Here is a 15,098-nt window from a genome sequence, read left to right as displayed (position 1 = left end):
AGTTTATCAAGGCCATTAATTCCTAAGGGAAGGAAAAATTACTGCAGGAGAAACCTGCAAATCCCTCTTTGACCAGCAAGGAGGATTGTCCACGTGTCTCCAGGAACAGCTGCCTAAGCTATAACCCTTCAAATGTCAATATCCTTCAGAAGTGACAGCCCCCAGAGCCAAACATGAAATTCTAGGAAGGGGAGGGTGTTCAATCATATCAAAGCGTTTCATCCCCTCCACATTTCTGGCCAGAGATCTCAATTAATATGACCAGAAGTCAATCATTCACTAATCAGTTGCCCACGAGGATGAGGATTTTGGCTTTTAAGACTGTATTCTCAGGGCCTAGCGCAGTTTCTGGCATGCAGTAAACGCTCAACAAACACAAATGTTGATTAATCAATGAATGAATTCATTCAATATATGTAAGAAACATTTTACTCTAGGCCAGAGCCTGAGCTGGGCAGTGCTGGGCAGAGTGGTGACTGAGACAGCCCCAGCCCTGCCCTCAAGGGACTCAGTCCGGTGGGGAAGGCAGACCCATCCTTAGACAATGATGACCATAAGCGGGCAAAGGAAGGCCAAGTGGGTATCAGGGAGGGCTTCCTGGAGGGGACGACAGACCTGCCGATTGAAGGATGAGTAAGGAATGAACCAGGTAAAGTGAGGGGAGTGTTCCAAGTGGCAGTTCTGACAGCTCCCTCCTTCCTCCTATTCCCCCAACAAACTGTGACAAGGCCCCCTCTAGGCTCCAGCAGCCCCCTGGACCCCCGTTCCAGCCTTGACCACTCTGAGGTATGACTGTCAGGGACAGATCTGTCTCCCCCTCACTGACTGCCAGCCCTGGAAGAGAAGGGCCAGGGCTGTTGTGGTCACTGCCGTGTCCCCAACACTGCCTAGCCCAGGGCCAGGTGCAGAAGCAAGGGCTCAGGGAGTGTTTACTGAATGAATATAAGAGTGGTGTGTGTGGATATGTGTGTGTGAAACAGTTGAAAGTGTGTTAGATGAAGAGGATCAAAGTTCAAACTCCTCAACCCTAATTTCCCACCCCCAAGAAGTGGCATAACAGCAGGTAGAGACTAGAGCTCCAGTGTTGGGAGTCCAGCATTTCCACTTACCCATCTAGGCCCCATCTGTGAAACGGTGCCTCTGCATATGGTTATTTTGAGGATGAAATGAGTTATTCACATAAAGTGCTTAGAATGGTACTTGGAATGCAGTAAGTGGTCATTAAATGTTAGCTGTCCTTATTTTTCAATCATTTCTGATCCTTCCTTTTTTTTTTTAAATTTATTTTTGGCTGTGTTGGGTCTTCGTTGCCGCGCACGGGCTTCCTCTAGTTGCAGCCAGCAGGGGCTACTCTTCGTTGCAGTGCACGGGCTTCTCATTGCAGTGACTTCTCTTGTTGTAGAGCACAGGCTCTAGGCATGTGGGCTTCAGTAGTTGTGGCACGCGGCTCAGTAGTTGTGGCTCATGGACTCTAGAGCGCTGGGTCAGTAGTTGTGGTGCACGGGTTTAGTTGCTCCGCGGCATGTGGGATCTTCCCTGACCAGGGCTCGAACGCGTGTCCCCTGCATTGGCAGGCGGATTCTTAACCACTGTGCTACCAGGGAAGTCCCTGATCCTTCCTTTTTAAGCTAACATCCTCTCCTGTCCGCATCTCTTATATCCAGCCACTTGAATCACCAATACTTGCCCTTCCTTGTGACATTTCATGTCTCTGAGCCTCTGCACATGCTGTTCCCTCCCCGCTGGTACACCCTTTCTGAACTTGTCCACCCAGGGAACTCCTATTCAGCCGGCACAGTCCAGCAATCATATCAGCCCTCCAGACCTCCAGGTTTCAGATCTATGGGATCAAAGTCTTCTTTCCTGTCCTCCAGCTTTTGACCCTTCCCTAATGTCCAAGTTCTGGGGAAGTAAGTGGTCCAGCGCTAAGCATCCCTTTCATTGGGTCTCTTGGTGCTCTGTCACCCCCTTGTGCCCAGCCTCAGACCTGCATGGAAAAATGTGCCTAGAAAGTTCTGGGAGAATAGTGCTGGTAGTTCTCCACTGTGTACCCCAGGGTCACTCTCAGCCTTTCTCCTCCTGCTCTGGGCCCTGGGAGACTGCCCTGTGTGAGCTCCATCCACGGGAGTCCCTTGCCCTCTGCCTTCTGTTTGGCTTCTCCCCGTTACAGGCACTGACAGGGAATCTGAAGGTAAGTAGAGAGGGAGAGGTTGGAGTATTTATTTTCCGGGCCCCTCCCTGCATCCCTGCAGTTCTGGCAGTGGCTGTGTTCCTCTACCTAGAGCTACAGCTCCTATGGTCTCCACTCCAAACTTTAGCTTTCTGCCTGAAGGGTGGTAATGGCTTGCTTCTGGCTCCAGCTGGTTCCCTGGCGTTGCCCCACATTTTGTGGGTTATTTCACCCTGCCAACCTCTCTAAACCTTCCCTTCATAAATGTTCTCACTTAAATTCTTTTTTTTTTTTTTTTTTTTTGACCGCACCACGCACGTGGCTTGTGGGGATCTTAGTTCCCTGACCAGGGACTGAACCTGGGCCCTCGGCAGTGAAAGCGCTGAGTCCTAACCACTGGACCGCCAGGGAATTTCCCCCCACTTAAACTCTTTGAATGGCTACCTGTTTCCTGCCAGGACCCTAACTGAATCACATAAACTTAGGGTGAGCCCAGGAGAGAAGGGGACCCTCGCCCACCAGTGCACTCCAGAATTTCTCCATAGGATGAGCTTGGGATGGCCAAGGGGCTGACAGGAGGGCTTGTCCTGAAGCTGATAAGATTTATATTGGGTTATTTGTGGGGAGGGGGCTAAAACCTTCGTGACACTTCCATTGGAGTGTCTCTGTCTGTCCCCTTGAAGGAGGGTGGAAGGAGAAAACTTTTACTCCTGTGTGTATTGCAGGTCACTTGGGTCCTTGGTTAACTCTCTCACTTTCTGTTTCCCTCAAGAGCCCTGAGAGGAAGGTGGTAATATGGTTCAGAGAGGTGAAGTCATTTGTCCAAGGCCACATGGTGAATGATTATAATAGCTACCTTAAACAAAACAGAAGTGTTTCATTACATTTCTGTGAAGCTCTGGAACAGGCAACACTAATTTCCAGTTTAAAAAAAAAGGAAAAGAAAAACAGAAAGGCATGGAGTTGCCTCTGGGGGTGAAGTAGGGTGTGAGTATGCCCTGGAAATGGGCAAAAAAACAATGTTCTCAGGTGATGGAAATGTTTATGTCTTAATTTGGGTGATTAGTCACATGGGCGTATCTGTTTATCACAACTCGTTGTACTGCTCTCTTAAGGTCCAAGCATTTTAATTTTTATTTTCAAAATAAATAAAAAAGAATTTGCAAGCCCATCTTTGAGTGCTACATCCCAGGTCGGTCCAAAGTGCTTTGCCCAAGAATGAATTCTCACGACCAATTTATGAAGAACGTGATGATAATAATCAGCAAATAGTTTTGAAGCACTTATCATTCGTGTATTTACTCTCTGAAAATAACGTGTATGGAACGCCTGTCTTGTAGTAAACTAACCAAACACAAAAATGACACTCCTCCTAGTGGGGAGGCAGATAATTAGAAAAAAAAAAAAAAGTGGGGCTTCCCTGGTGGCGCAGTGGTTGAGAGTCCGCCTGCCGATGCAGAGGACACGGGTTAGTGCCCCGGTCCGGGAAGATCCCACGTGCTGCGGAGCGGCTGGGCCCGTGAGCCATGGCCGCTGAGCCTGCGCGTCCGGAGCCTGCGCGTCCGGAGCCTGTGCTCCGCAACGGGAGAGGCCACAACAGTGAGAGGCCCGCGTACCGCAAAAAAAAAAAAAAAAAGGTGAAATACATAGAATGTTGGATGGTGACAAGTTCTATGGGGAAAAGCAAATAAAGCAGGAGGTAGGGGATCATGGCGATGGCGGGGGCGGGGGCGGGGGCGGGTGGGTGGGTCATGTTTTATAGACTTGATAGTATGACATCCCCATGACAAAGGGACTGTGAGAGACCACGTTATCAGAAGAGGAAACTGAGGCACAGAGAGGTCACCAGCCTAAGTCTCGCCAAGAGGCAGGGCTGGAGCTGGAAACCCCAGGATTCCTTCCAGGGCTGGCGCTGACCATGGGCAGGGGGAACTAACAGACCCCTCGTTCTCTCCCTTGGGGAAGGGGGCATGCAATGATCAGAAAGTTAATGGCTTGGGACTGGGGTCTCCGAAAGGAGGAAATCGTTCAGCTCAACGAGGGACCCCCCCCTTCCCCCTCCCCACCCCCAGCTGAGGGCATGATCTAGGAGCGCGGGACTGGAGGCACGGTAACCAAAGGGGTGAATGAGGTGGGGGTCTCCAGGATGGGGATGTTGAAGGACTGGGGGGTATTCCAGCGGCAGGTGAGATTTCCCCAGGGCTGCAAGACACAGCCCTCTCTCCATCTCTCCATCTCACAGCCCTCTCTCCATCTCTTTAGCGGGGTGAAGGCTCAAAGGGGTTAAGGGGGAGCGACAAGGGAGGGGTTAATGGGGGCGGGCCCGGCCGGGCCGGGGCGGGGCCTCGGCTGGCGGCTCTGGCCCGGGGGCCAGTAGAAGTCGCCGCCGGGTTCCTGCGCCGCCTTGGAGCCCGGCTCTCCCAGCCGCGGAGAGAGACGCCACCTGCCCCGTCCAGCCGTCACGCGCAGGTAGCCGCCGGTCCCTCCCCTGCCCGCGCCGGTCCTGCGGCCGCCGGGGACTGCTCGTCCCCGCGTCCGTCCGCTGCCTCAGTCTCCCGCGCCGTCTCCGTCCCCGCCCCTCTCTGGGGCTGGCTCTTCCCGGCGTCTGACTTTGTCTCTGGGTGTGTCTCCATCTCTCCGTCTGTCTCTGATGTCTCTCTGGATCTGCGGTCCCTCTCCCTCTGGGTGTGTCTCTCCTTCTCCATCTCCGGATGTCTCTGTCGATTTCTTTATCTCTGCCTCTCCGTCGCTCTCTCACTCTGCCTCCATCCCTGTGTCTTGGTGAACTCTCAGTTTCTGTGGATCTCTCTGCTTCCATCTCCCCGTCTCTGGGCATCTCTTTGCCCTTTCCCTTCCTGTCTGTGTCTCTCGGTATTCCTCTGTCGCTGTCTCTCTGTATCTTAGACCCGGTTCTGGGAACTTCACCCCGTCATCATCTCATTCCAAATCCTCGCAAATTCCCACTTTCACCTGGGCCGAGGAGCTGCTTGGGAGTGGGGCAGGGGGCAGTAGGGTAGCCACCTGGGGCAGGTGGACTCTGAGCGCCCCTGTGACCCCGCCTCCCCCTTAACAGTCACCCCACTGCTCTGGAGGTCGCACCCACCCCACCCTCCAATTTCAGGAATTCCTGGCTGGGGGGTAAACTTCCTCCCCCACTTCCTCCCTTCCAGGATTTGGCTGGGTCACCCGTTAACTCCTTCCTGCCTTGGCTTCATCCCCCCCTCCTTGAGCTGGACACCCCCCACCCCCAAGCACGCTGAAGGACAGCTCTGGAATTTCGGTTGTGGGACGTGTGTTGTGTGCTCAGGCGGGACATGCGCTGGGGGAGTTTCTTGCGGGCACAGATGGAGTTAGTTGATGGGGGCCACATCCCCACCGCCCCCCACCAGGGCCCATCACCAGCCCCACTCTTTCTGAACTCACCAAGGGCCCCTCACAACTCTGTCTCTGTGGTTGAGCTTGACATCAGGTCTGGGGTGAGGTTGGGGAGGTTTTCCTTTCTGGTGGTGGGGCATCCAGTAGTAGAAAATGAGAGAGGCTGATGGGGGAGGGGCTCCAGAACTCTGGGAATCATAGAATCAGGAAGTCTTGCCTGTGAAGTCTTTGAATGAAAGGACCCAAGTAAGTGAGAATGATCAGAGAGGGGGACCAGGAATGCTCAAACCTTCAAATTAAAGGTCCTTAGGGTATTTGAATCCTTCAGTCCAAAAAGCTTGGTGTTGGAATCTTGGCAGTTGTCAGTGTTCGCGCACAGCCGAGAGCTTGAAAGTGCTTGCAGAGCCAGCTAGACCAAGCCCCCTATTTTACAGATGGGGAAACTGAGGCCCAAGAGTAGAAGTCCCTCAGTGAGTCAGTTTCAGGCTAAGGTTGGGACTCCAGTTCCACTGAAGCCGCAATCCAAAGATCTGGCTTCTTTCGCTGCCACTAAGTCGGATTCCTGTGGGGCAGGAGGTCTTCATAGGCAGGAGGGAAGAATGCCAAGGTGAGTGTGAATGGCTGGAACCCAGGAGGGAGCCTTTTAGAGGCAGAGGAGAGAAAATATTTCTAAAACCACGGTGTTGGAGAAGGAGAGGGGACAAGAGTTGGTTTGGGTGGAAGGGGTGGAGTTTCAGAGAAGGAGGGAAGTGAGGGGAAGGGGAGGGGGGTAGTGCAGAGATTAACTCCCGCCTGATTCTGTCTCCTGACCCTCCCCATGAAGCCCACTGCTCCCATAGGACAGGGCCTATAATTTGGTTTGTGTCTAGACAAATAATAACTCAGCTGGTGTGAGCGAGCAGGGAGGGACGTGGCAAGGCTCCCTGGGAGGCAGCCTGGGCTCCGAATGTCCCCCCCAGGGGGGTGAGAATTTAGGGACCAGGTGAATGTGGTGACTACCCCTCCCCCATTGAATCCTTAGTATCTTAGAATTCTGCATAATCTTAGAACTTTAGGCTGCTAGAATGTTAAAAAAAACAAAACAGATTAGATAGGGAGGAAAAAGGAAGTGAGGTTTACGGTATGTAGAGTATGTTCCCATTTCTGTAAAAAAGAAAAGGGAAATACATATTAGTGTTTGTTCAGCAAAGATAGTAATCACTGAGAACTAATAATAGATTCTGAAAGTTATAGAATGTTAAAAAAAATCATAGAGCGTTCTAACAATAGAACTTGAGAATCTTGGAATGTGAGACGCTGGGATGTTGGAAACTTAGAAGGAGAAGGGCATGGAAAGCCACCATGATAATAACAATAGAATGGAAGAAAGGTAACGCTCTAGAATGTTATAATAATAGAACAGTAAACCAGGAACTGGACTAACAATAGAACCTGAGGATTTGAGAACCTTGCATTCTAGAACATCAGATAGAGTCAAGGACTCTGGTGTCCCTTTTGGATGGTGTCGGGGGGTGTGGAGGGATGGGGACCCCTTCGGTAGAACTGGGGAAACTGAGGCCCAGCGGAGTGGTCACGGTGGCCGGACTGTCCCCCAGTTTCCGCCGGCCAGCCGCCAGGACACCAGGTGGGGAGCGAGGCTTGGTGATCACATTTCATCCCCTAATGAGCAGACCGGAGCTGGCTGGTCCCCCGGGGCTGTCAGGGGAGCAGGAACCCTCAGAGGAGGGAAGTGGGGGTTGAGAGAGGCGACCTGGAGGCTTCTAGGACAAGACTGGTGAGTGAGGGGCTGTGGGGCTCTATTACCTCTCCATCTTGTCCTTTCACCGTCCCCCGCCCGCAGTCCTTCAGCCTTGCTGGACTTAGAGGTGGCTGCCAGGGCCCAGGGACTTATCTGGCTTGCGCAGCTGAGGTGCAAAGTGGGGGCAGTGGTCTGACAGTCCTTCCTGTCTCCCCACTATCGCTCCACATTCTCAGCTTATCTCTCTTCCCTGCCCCTCTGGGAGGGGCCCGCAGGGACCACGAGGGAGGCCTGTGGCACTGGGGAGCTTCTTGTGGGCACTGTGAGATTTGGGGATTGACGTCCCAGACACAAAGCCTGAGTAAGGGAGGCAACTTAGATCCCAGCCCAACAGGGTCTTGGCTCCAGGGGGCTGGGCAAGGGAGTCAGGTGATGGAGGGGCACCCAAGACGCTGAGGTCATTTGCTTTCTTGTGGTGAGAGTCCGTGGATCTTGCAGCAGATTCTTTTTTTTTTTAATATTTATTTATTTGGTTGCATGGGGTGTTAGTTGCAGCAGGCGGCTCCTTAGTTGTGGCTTTCTGGCTCCTTAGTTGCGGCATGTGGGCTCCTTAGTTGCGGCATGCAAACTCTTAGTTGCGGCATGCATGTGGGATCTAGTTCCCCGACCAGGGATCAAACCTGGGCCCCCTGTGTTGGGAACACAGAGTCTTATCCGCTGCGCCAGCAGGGAAGTCCCTCAGCAGATTCTTAATGGGGGCTGAGAACCCCGGAAAGACTTGAGAAAAATTAAGGGAATGCAGGGGGTAAAGAGAGAAAACATTCAGGTAAGGGAAGCTTTTTAGTTAAGAATGACAGATCTATGCAGTCGTGACACACCATGTGACTTATGACAACTGCTTTGTGGCTCTAGGCCTCAGTTTCCCCATCTGTATCAGGCAAGGGTCAGAAATAGCCTCGTGCCCCTATATGTTGTGGCATATAGGCCTGTTGCACTGTGGAGTTCTAAGAGTCTGCCATTCCGCGCTGTCTTTCGGGGGTTTGGTGGTGGGCAGATCTCAGGTGGGGGACAAGAGAGGGTTGAATGCCCCTCCCCCATGCCCAGCATCCCCCAAGAAACAGATGGGTTGAGGAGGAGGGATGGGAGGAGGGAGGGGTAGGCGGCCAACTGGTTCCCCCTCGAGGAAATTAGCAATGGGAAGTGTATTTCCTTTGGCTGCAGGAAATCAGTCTCATGCCTGTGTACCCACCCCAGCCTCAGCTGAACCCAGGGGTTCTTGAGAGGGTGGGGCAAAGGGAACTCCCAGCTCTCAGTGCCTCCTCCCATTATGAACTGGTTCATTCTTGTGTCAGCTCCCCAGTGCCTGTGGAATAGTAATAATTGTTCAAATACTGCACAATTTATAGATGATATTACCTCTACCAAGGATTTTCTTTTTTTTAATTCATATTGTTTTTTATTGAAGTATAGTTGATTTACAATATTGTGCCAATCTCTGCTGTACAGCAAACTGACTCAGTTATACACATATAGACATTCTTTTTTTTAAATATTGTTTTCCATTATGGTTTATCACAGGATATTGAATGTATCCATAGTTCCCTGTGAATAAGTTCGGAGATGTTTCATCCTCTTCAGTTTTCTGGAAGAGTTTATATAGAATTGATATTTTCTTTTCTTCTTCTTCTTTTTTTTGGCCAACCCGCGCAGCATGCAGGATCCTAGGCACAGGGTCAAACCTGGGCCCCCTGCAGTGGAAGCGCAGAGTCTTAAGCACTGGACTGCCAGGGAAGTCCCAAGGATTTTCATATCTGGGATGTGACTAGTATAAAAGTTGTGCCCACCCCCCCTTTCTATAGAAGGGGAAACTGAGGCTCCTGAAGAAGTAATTCCCTCAGTGTTACAGGAGGAAGGAGAGACTCAGGGCAGACAGAGGGGAGAGAGGTGTTTGGGTTTTTGTTTTGTTTTTTAATATAAATTTATTTACTTATTTAGTTTTGGCCGCGTTGGGTCTTCGTTGCTGCGCGCGGGCTTTCTCTAGTTGCGTTGAGCGGGGGCTGCTCTTTGTTGCGGAGCACGAGCTCTAGGCGCGCGGGCTTCAGTAGTTGTGGCTCGCGGGCTCCAGTAGTTGTGGCTCGCGGGCTGTAGAGCTCAGGCTCAGTAGTTGTGGCGCACGGGCTTAGTTGCTCCGCGGCATGTGGGATCTTCCCGGACCAAGGCTCGAACCCATGCCCTCCACATTGGCAGGCGGATTCTTAACCACTGCGCCACCAGGGAAGCCCGAGAGAGGTGTTTTGAGTGATTTGCTCTGGGCGGGCGGTTTCAGTTCAAAGGTAGGGACCGGATTGCACTGTTCCAGCCAGGAGCAAGCCACCTCTGTCCCATCTCCACAGGATCCAGGAGTCTCTGTGAGTCTGAGGTGAGGGCAGCTCTTCAGTCATGGAGGACCCGACAGCGGGGAGGACTTACTAAGTGGGACTCAGCCCTGATCTTTCGAAGTCAGTTGTGCAGCAGATAGATCCTACCCTTTTCACTTTTTCCCTCCACGCCTCCTTCTCTGGGTCCCTGCAGGGGCTCGCTTGAGCTTGAAGTCGGGGGTGGTGCCGCCTCAAGGTGAGCAGGAGCCTGTGTTGGAGGAGGGGCTGACCAATGCCTGTTCCCTCAGTCCAAAGACATTTCTTGAGTGCCTACTGTATGCCGGGCCTGTCCTGGGCGCTGGCGATACAGCAGTCAGCACAAGGTCCCTGCCCTCCTGGAATGTCCGTTCTAGATAGACAGACAGACACAAACAAGATGCAAAGTGATGTGAGGAGAGAGCCCTGGGAATGGGTGGTCAGGACTCTGGGTCCAGAGGGCTTCCCTGAGGACGTGAAGGAGGTGAGGGAGCTAGTCGTAAGTAAGTCTGAAGGAAGAACAAAGGTTTTGTTTTGTTTTGTTTTGGCTGCGTTGGGTCTTCGTTGCTGCGCGTGGGCTTTCTCTCCTCGCGGTGCGCGGGCTTCTCCTCGCGGTGGCTTCTCTTGTTGTGGAGCACGGGCTCTAGGCACGTGGGCTTCAGTAGTTGTGGCACGCCGGCTTAGTAGTTGTGGCACACGGGCTTAGTTGCTCCGCGGCATGTGGGATCCTCCCGAACCAGGGCTCGAACCCGTGTCCCCTGCATTGGCAGGCGGTTTCCTAACCACTGCGGCACCAGGGAAGCCCAGAACAAAGGTTTTGACGCTGGAAAGAAGGTCCAGCCTTGAGGCTGCTGAGGTGGGGGAGGGGAGGTGGGCAAGAAAGTCAGCTAGGTTGCCCAGGCTGGTCAGGCAATGCCTTGTCACCTGGGGTGAGGATTTGGGATTTCACCCCAAGTCCACTGGGAAGCTATTGGAGAGTTTCAGGCAGAGAAGTGACAAGAGCTGATTTACATGTTAGAGAGACCTTTCTGGCTGCCACGTGGGAAGTGAGTTGAGGGAAGTCAGAGTGGCCAGGAAAGCCGTGACAGGCTACTGCAAAGTCCAAGCCAGTGGCGATGGCTGAGCAGAGCGGGCAGAAGCAGGGGTTTTAGAGACATACATGGATTCAGGATGTAGTGTGGAGGTAGGGAGAGCCAAGTGGCCTTTCCCATGAGAAGATGCTCAGGCATCTGGGAGGTTCCCACGTACCTGCTGTGTACCTTTGGGCTCCTCCCTTCCCCTCTCTGGGCCTTGGTTTCCTCATCTGTCCAATCGACTCAACCAGTGGTTTTCAAAGTGTGTCCTAGGGATGCTTCAGAGGTGGCCTTCTTCCCGCCACCTCATTTTTTTCTAGAGCACAGAGCAGCTTCTTCTGTCATGGTCTTAGATGGGGTTTCCAGCTGAGATGTCTTTTTTTTTTTTTTAAAGTGGTTTCACAGCCTAAAAACTAAACTGATGCAAACCCTTGGACGGAGTGGCTTGTGCAGGTGCCTCTAATTCAGGACTTCGCTCCCCACCTCTCTGGGGGTTGACAGTGGTCCGGGGCTTGGTCCAAGATTGTCCTTTGCCCTGTCCTTAAAGGTCTCCGCAGGACCAGGAGAGTGGGGCCCAAGACTCTCACTCGGGAAAGTCGGAGGGGAGTGGGGAGAGACAATGAAGGGGGCAGTCTCTGAGGGAGGGGGCTGCTGGCACTGCCCCCAGGGCTCCCCCTTGCTCCCGACCTCAACTGGGTCCAGCATCTCCTCCTCTCAGCCCTTCCCCGCCCCGCCCCCCCCCCCAGCCCCCTGCAGCTATGCTTCCCTGGGCTGTCAGCCCAGGGCCCTCTTCTGTCCAGTCATTCTTGGGTGAAAACTGAAGTGCAGACTGGAGAAAGCTGAGATTTCCCCTCTCCCGCTATCAGGACCTTGGACAGGTCTCTGAACCTCTCTGTGCCTCAGTTTGTCTAACAGGGGGAATAACCCTATTCCTCATAGGATTCTTGAAATTTCAAAATTCATACCCATAAAAGTGCTTAAGACAGGGTCTGCTATGTAGTAGGACTTAATAAACTTTAGCTGTTATTATCACCACCGTCATCATTATAGTCAAAAATGGGGTGCCCTGGGTTAGGAGCAGGAGGGCTGGTTCTAGCCCGGTTCTGTCACTGCCTTGCTGTGCATCCTTGAGGGGAGTGACGCAGCCTCTCTGGGCCCAGTCTCCCTGTCTATAACATGAGAGTTGAGACTAGTTCTCCATTTCCCACAGCATGATATGATACTTGTGCAAGTTTTACATGGTTTCTGGAAGAAAGTTTTAAAATCTGAGTTGGATCTTTATTTTTATTTTTTTGCGGTACGTGGGCCTCTCACTGCTGTGGCCTCTCCCGTTGCGGAGCACAGGCTCCGGACGCGCAGGCTCAGCGGCCATGGCTCACAGGCGCAGCCGCTCCGCGGCATGTGGGATCTTCCCGGACCGGGGCACGAACCCGTGTCCCCTGCCTCGGCAGGCGGACTCTCAACCACTGCGCCACCAGGGAAGCCCCTGGATCTTTATTTTAACATCTGTTAGGGAAAAAACATATCTGGCATCTCAAATCTGTGTTTTCAGAGATCCGTTGCTTAGAGTGGGGCCCAATTAGGCATCGTTAGGGTCCCCACCCTCTGCAGCCCACTGGAGTCAGGGCAAAAGGGGTGTGGGGAGAAGGGGGTGGTCTATGACTCCTCTCACTGCAGTCTTCTCTCCCCACAGGTGCTGCAAAATCAGCTTTGAACTGTGAGGCGGGGCCACCTCATGTCAACTGCTCAGCTCCCACCGGGACCAAGCAGGAGCCCCGTCCTTGTCCCCTTTAAATTCCCTGTATTAGTAACCCTGCTCTGATCTAGCCCTTACTCACCTCCTTCCTGTTTCTTAAAAACCCTTCCCACAGTCCCCAGACCGAGCCCTTCCTCTCTTTCATCCCTCACAGGACACCTCCTTTTCCGTAATCTTCTCCTCACTGTTTACCTTACTTATTTCCTTATTTCTTACTGGGGTCCTAGGAAATGCTAGCACCCCCATCCATCTTGCCTGGTCTTTTCAACACTCCCTACCTGTAGACTATCCTATCTCAACACTATTCCATACATTTCCACCCCACCGTTACTTCAGCATGGCCACGCTTACTTTCTACATCCTCCACAAATCTCTCTCTCTCACCACTGCCCACTGATGCCTTCAGCTCCTCTATAAACAGCCCCCTCAGTCAATTTTGTGTGACCCCAATACTCCTCCACTTATGCTCTGATTGGGTTCATAAAACCTCCTTGACAAAGATCTTTGTGAATCCTGCCATCCCCCAGACCTCCCTCTTGTCGTAATTCTATCCCTCCTCCAACTTTTCCCTCTCAAGCTCTATCCTTCCCTGCCCAGCCTGGCCCACGATTCGTGGTCAGCCTCATCTCTTCACTGTGGACTGCCTCCCACCATGTTCCCCTAAGCCTCCGAGGAGGGGGCTCAGGGGGCCTGATGGCCTCCCGCCACCCATGGCCCCACAGCCCCCGTGGGCCAGGGGAAGCATCTCGAAAGCCTCAGTGCCGAGGATGGGCAACCGCACGTGGGAGGGCTGCCACGTGGACTCCCTCGTGGACCACCTCTTCCCGCCCTCCCTCTACATCTTTGTCATCGGCGTGGGACTGCCCACCAACTGTCTGGCCCTGTGGGCCGCCTACCGCCAGGTGCGGCAACACAACGAGCTGGGTGTGTACTTGATGAACCTCAGCATCGCTGACCTGCTGTACATCTGCACGCTGCCGCTGTGGGTGGACTACTTCCTGCACCACGACAACTGGATCCACGGCCCCAGCTCCTGCAAGCTCTTCGGGTTCATCTTTTATACCAACATCTACATCAGCATCGCCTTCCTCTGCTGCATCTCTGTGGACCGCTACCTGGCCGTGGCCCACCCACTGCGGTTCACCCGCCTGCGGCGCGTCAAGACGGCCGTGGCTGTGAGCTCCGTGGTCTGGGCCACAGAGCTGGGAGCCAACTCGGCGCCCCTGTTCCACGATGAGCTCTTCCGCGACCGTTACAACCACACCTTCTGCTTCGAGAAGTTCCCCATGGAGGGCTGGGTGGCCTGGATGAACCTCTACCGGGTCTTCGTGGGCTTCCTGTTCCCGTGGGCCCTCATGCTGCTCTCCTACCGTGGCATCCTGCGGGCTGTGCGGGGCAGCGTGTCTACCGAGCGCCAGGAGAAGGCCAAGATCAAGAGGCTGGCCCTCAGCCTCATTGCCATCGTGCTGGTCTGCTTTGCGCCCTACCACGTGCTCCTGCTCTCCCGCAGCGCCGTCTACCTGCGCCACCCCTGGGACTGTGGCTTCGAGGAACGTGTGTTCTCGGCGTACCACAGCTCACTGGCCTTCACCAGCCTCAACTGTGTGGCTGACCCCATCCTCTACTGCCTCGTCAACGAGGGCGCCCGCAGTCACGTGGCCAAGGCCCTGCACAACCTGCTCCGCTTTCTGGCCAGTGACAAACCCCAGGAGATGGCCAATGTCTCGCTCACCCTGGAGACCCCACTCACTTCCAAGAGGAACAGCGTGGCCAAGGCCATGGCAGCCAGCTGGGTGGCTGCTCAGCCCTCCCAGAGGGACCAGGTGCAGCTGAAGATGCTGCTGCCGGCACAGTGAACCCCGTGTCGTGCAGAGCTCCCACTCCTACATACTAACCCCACCCTCCCTTCCCTCCTGGTCCGGTGTATGCAAATTGTATGTAAATGAGGCTATGCTAATTTCCATAAGCATGTAAGAAAATAGGAAAATAGTGAGGTTGATGTGTCACTGGTCAACCATCGTCCTCCACCATGACCCCCTAACAATTCAGTGGAACTGTGCCTAGCCCTGCGCTGGGTGGTGCTAGTGACCCAGCGGTGACAAATGACAGTGCTGGCCCTGCCCTCATGGCTCCCACTCCACTGGGGGAGACAGATCTGTCCCTGGATAGTGATGACCCAGAGTGGGCAGGGCTCAGACGGGGAGCCCAGGGGCTGGGGGAACCCAAGAAGGCATCAGACCCGGTCTGGGGGTCAGAACGTGCCTCCTAGAGGAGGGGACCAGTAGATTAACTTTCCGGAAGGTAAAGACAAAAAAGTTAGGATTACTTTCAACAAGGGGGTAAAAGTCTGTGACTCACGGGGAAGGTGGAAGAAGAAACTCACCGAATGCTGAGTGGTCCCTTTTGCCTTTGGGAAGCCCCCGGTCCTATAGGGGAGAGAGCAAGCAGGACAGAGCGTTTCAGAGGTTCAAGATAAACAGTGTTCTCCAGGTCAGGACTGAGGAGGAGGGAGCAGGATCAAATGAAGGGCGATCAGCAGACGGGCCGGTGGAGCAGGGAGCAGGGCAGGCTTGGGAAGGGGGCTGGGGACAAG

The 15,098-nt window shown here is 53.6% G+C and overlaps 1 protein-coding gene across 1 annotated transcript; it reads left to right on the top strand.

Annotated features, from left to right (window-relative positions):
- The first annotated feature begins 4,529 nt into the window (after window positions 1-4,529).
- GPR4 (G protein-coupled receptor 4) lies at window positions 4,530-14,492 on the top strand. The gene is made up of 2 exons (XM_004271160.4): window positions 4,530-4,639; window positions 12,443-14,492. Exon 2 carries the CDS (start codon window positions 13,216-13,218, stop codon window positions 14,359-14,361), a length of 1,146 nt encoding a protein of 381 aa, XP_004271208.1. The 5' UTR covers window positions 4,530-4,639; window positions 12,443-13,215; the 3' UTR covers window positions 14,362-14,492.
- Window positions 14,493-15,098: the final 606 nt, after the last annotated feature.

The sequence above is a fragment of the Orcinus orca genome, chromosome 20, assembly GCF_937001465.1.
Source record: "Orcinus orca chromosome 20, mOrcOrc1.1, whole genome shotgun sequence".
NCBI lineage: Eukaryota > Metazoa > Chordata > Mammalia > Artiodactyla > Delphinidae > Orcinus > Orcinus orca.
The sequence above is the reverse complement of the archived record's forward strand: the minus strand, read 5'-3'. Positions and strand labels throughout refer to the sequence as shown.

What these genes read in the sequence shown, in the direction of transcription:
- GPR4 (XM_004271160.4), top strand. Translation starts at nt 13,216, where the DNA reads ATGGCCCCACAGCCCCCGTGGGCCAGGGGAAGCATCTCGAAAGCCTCA.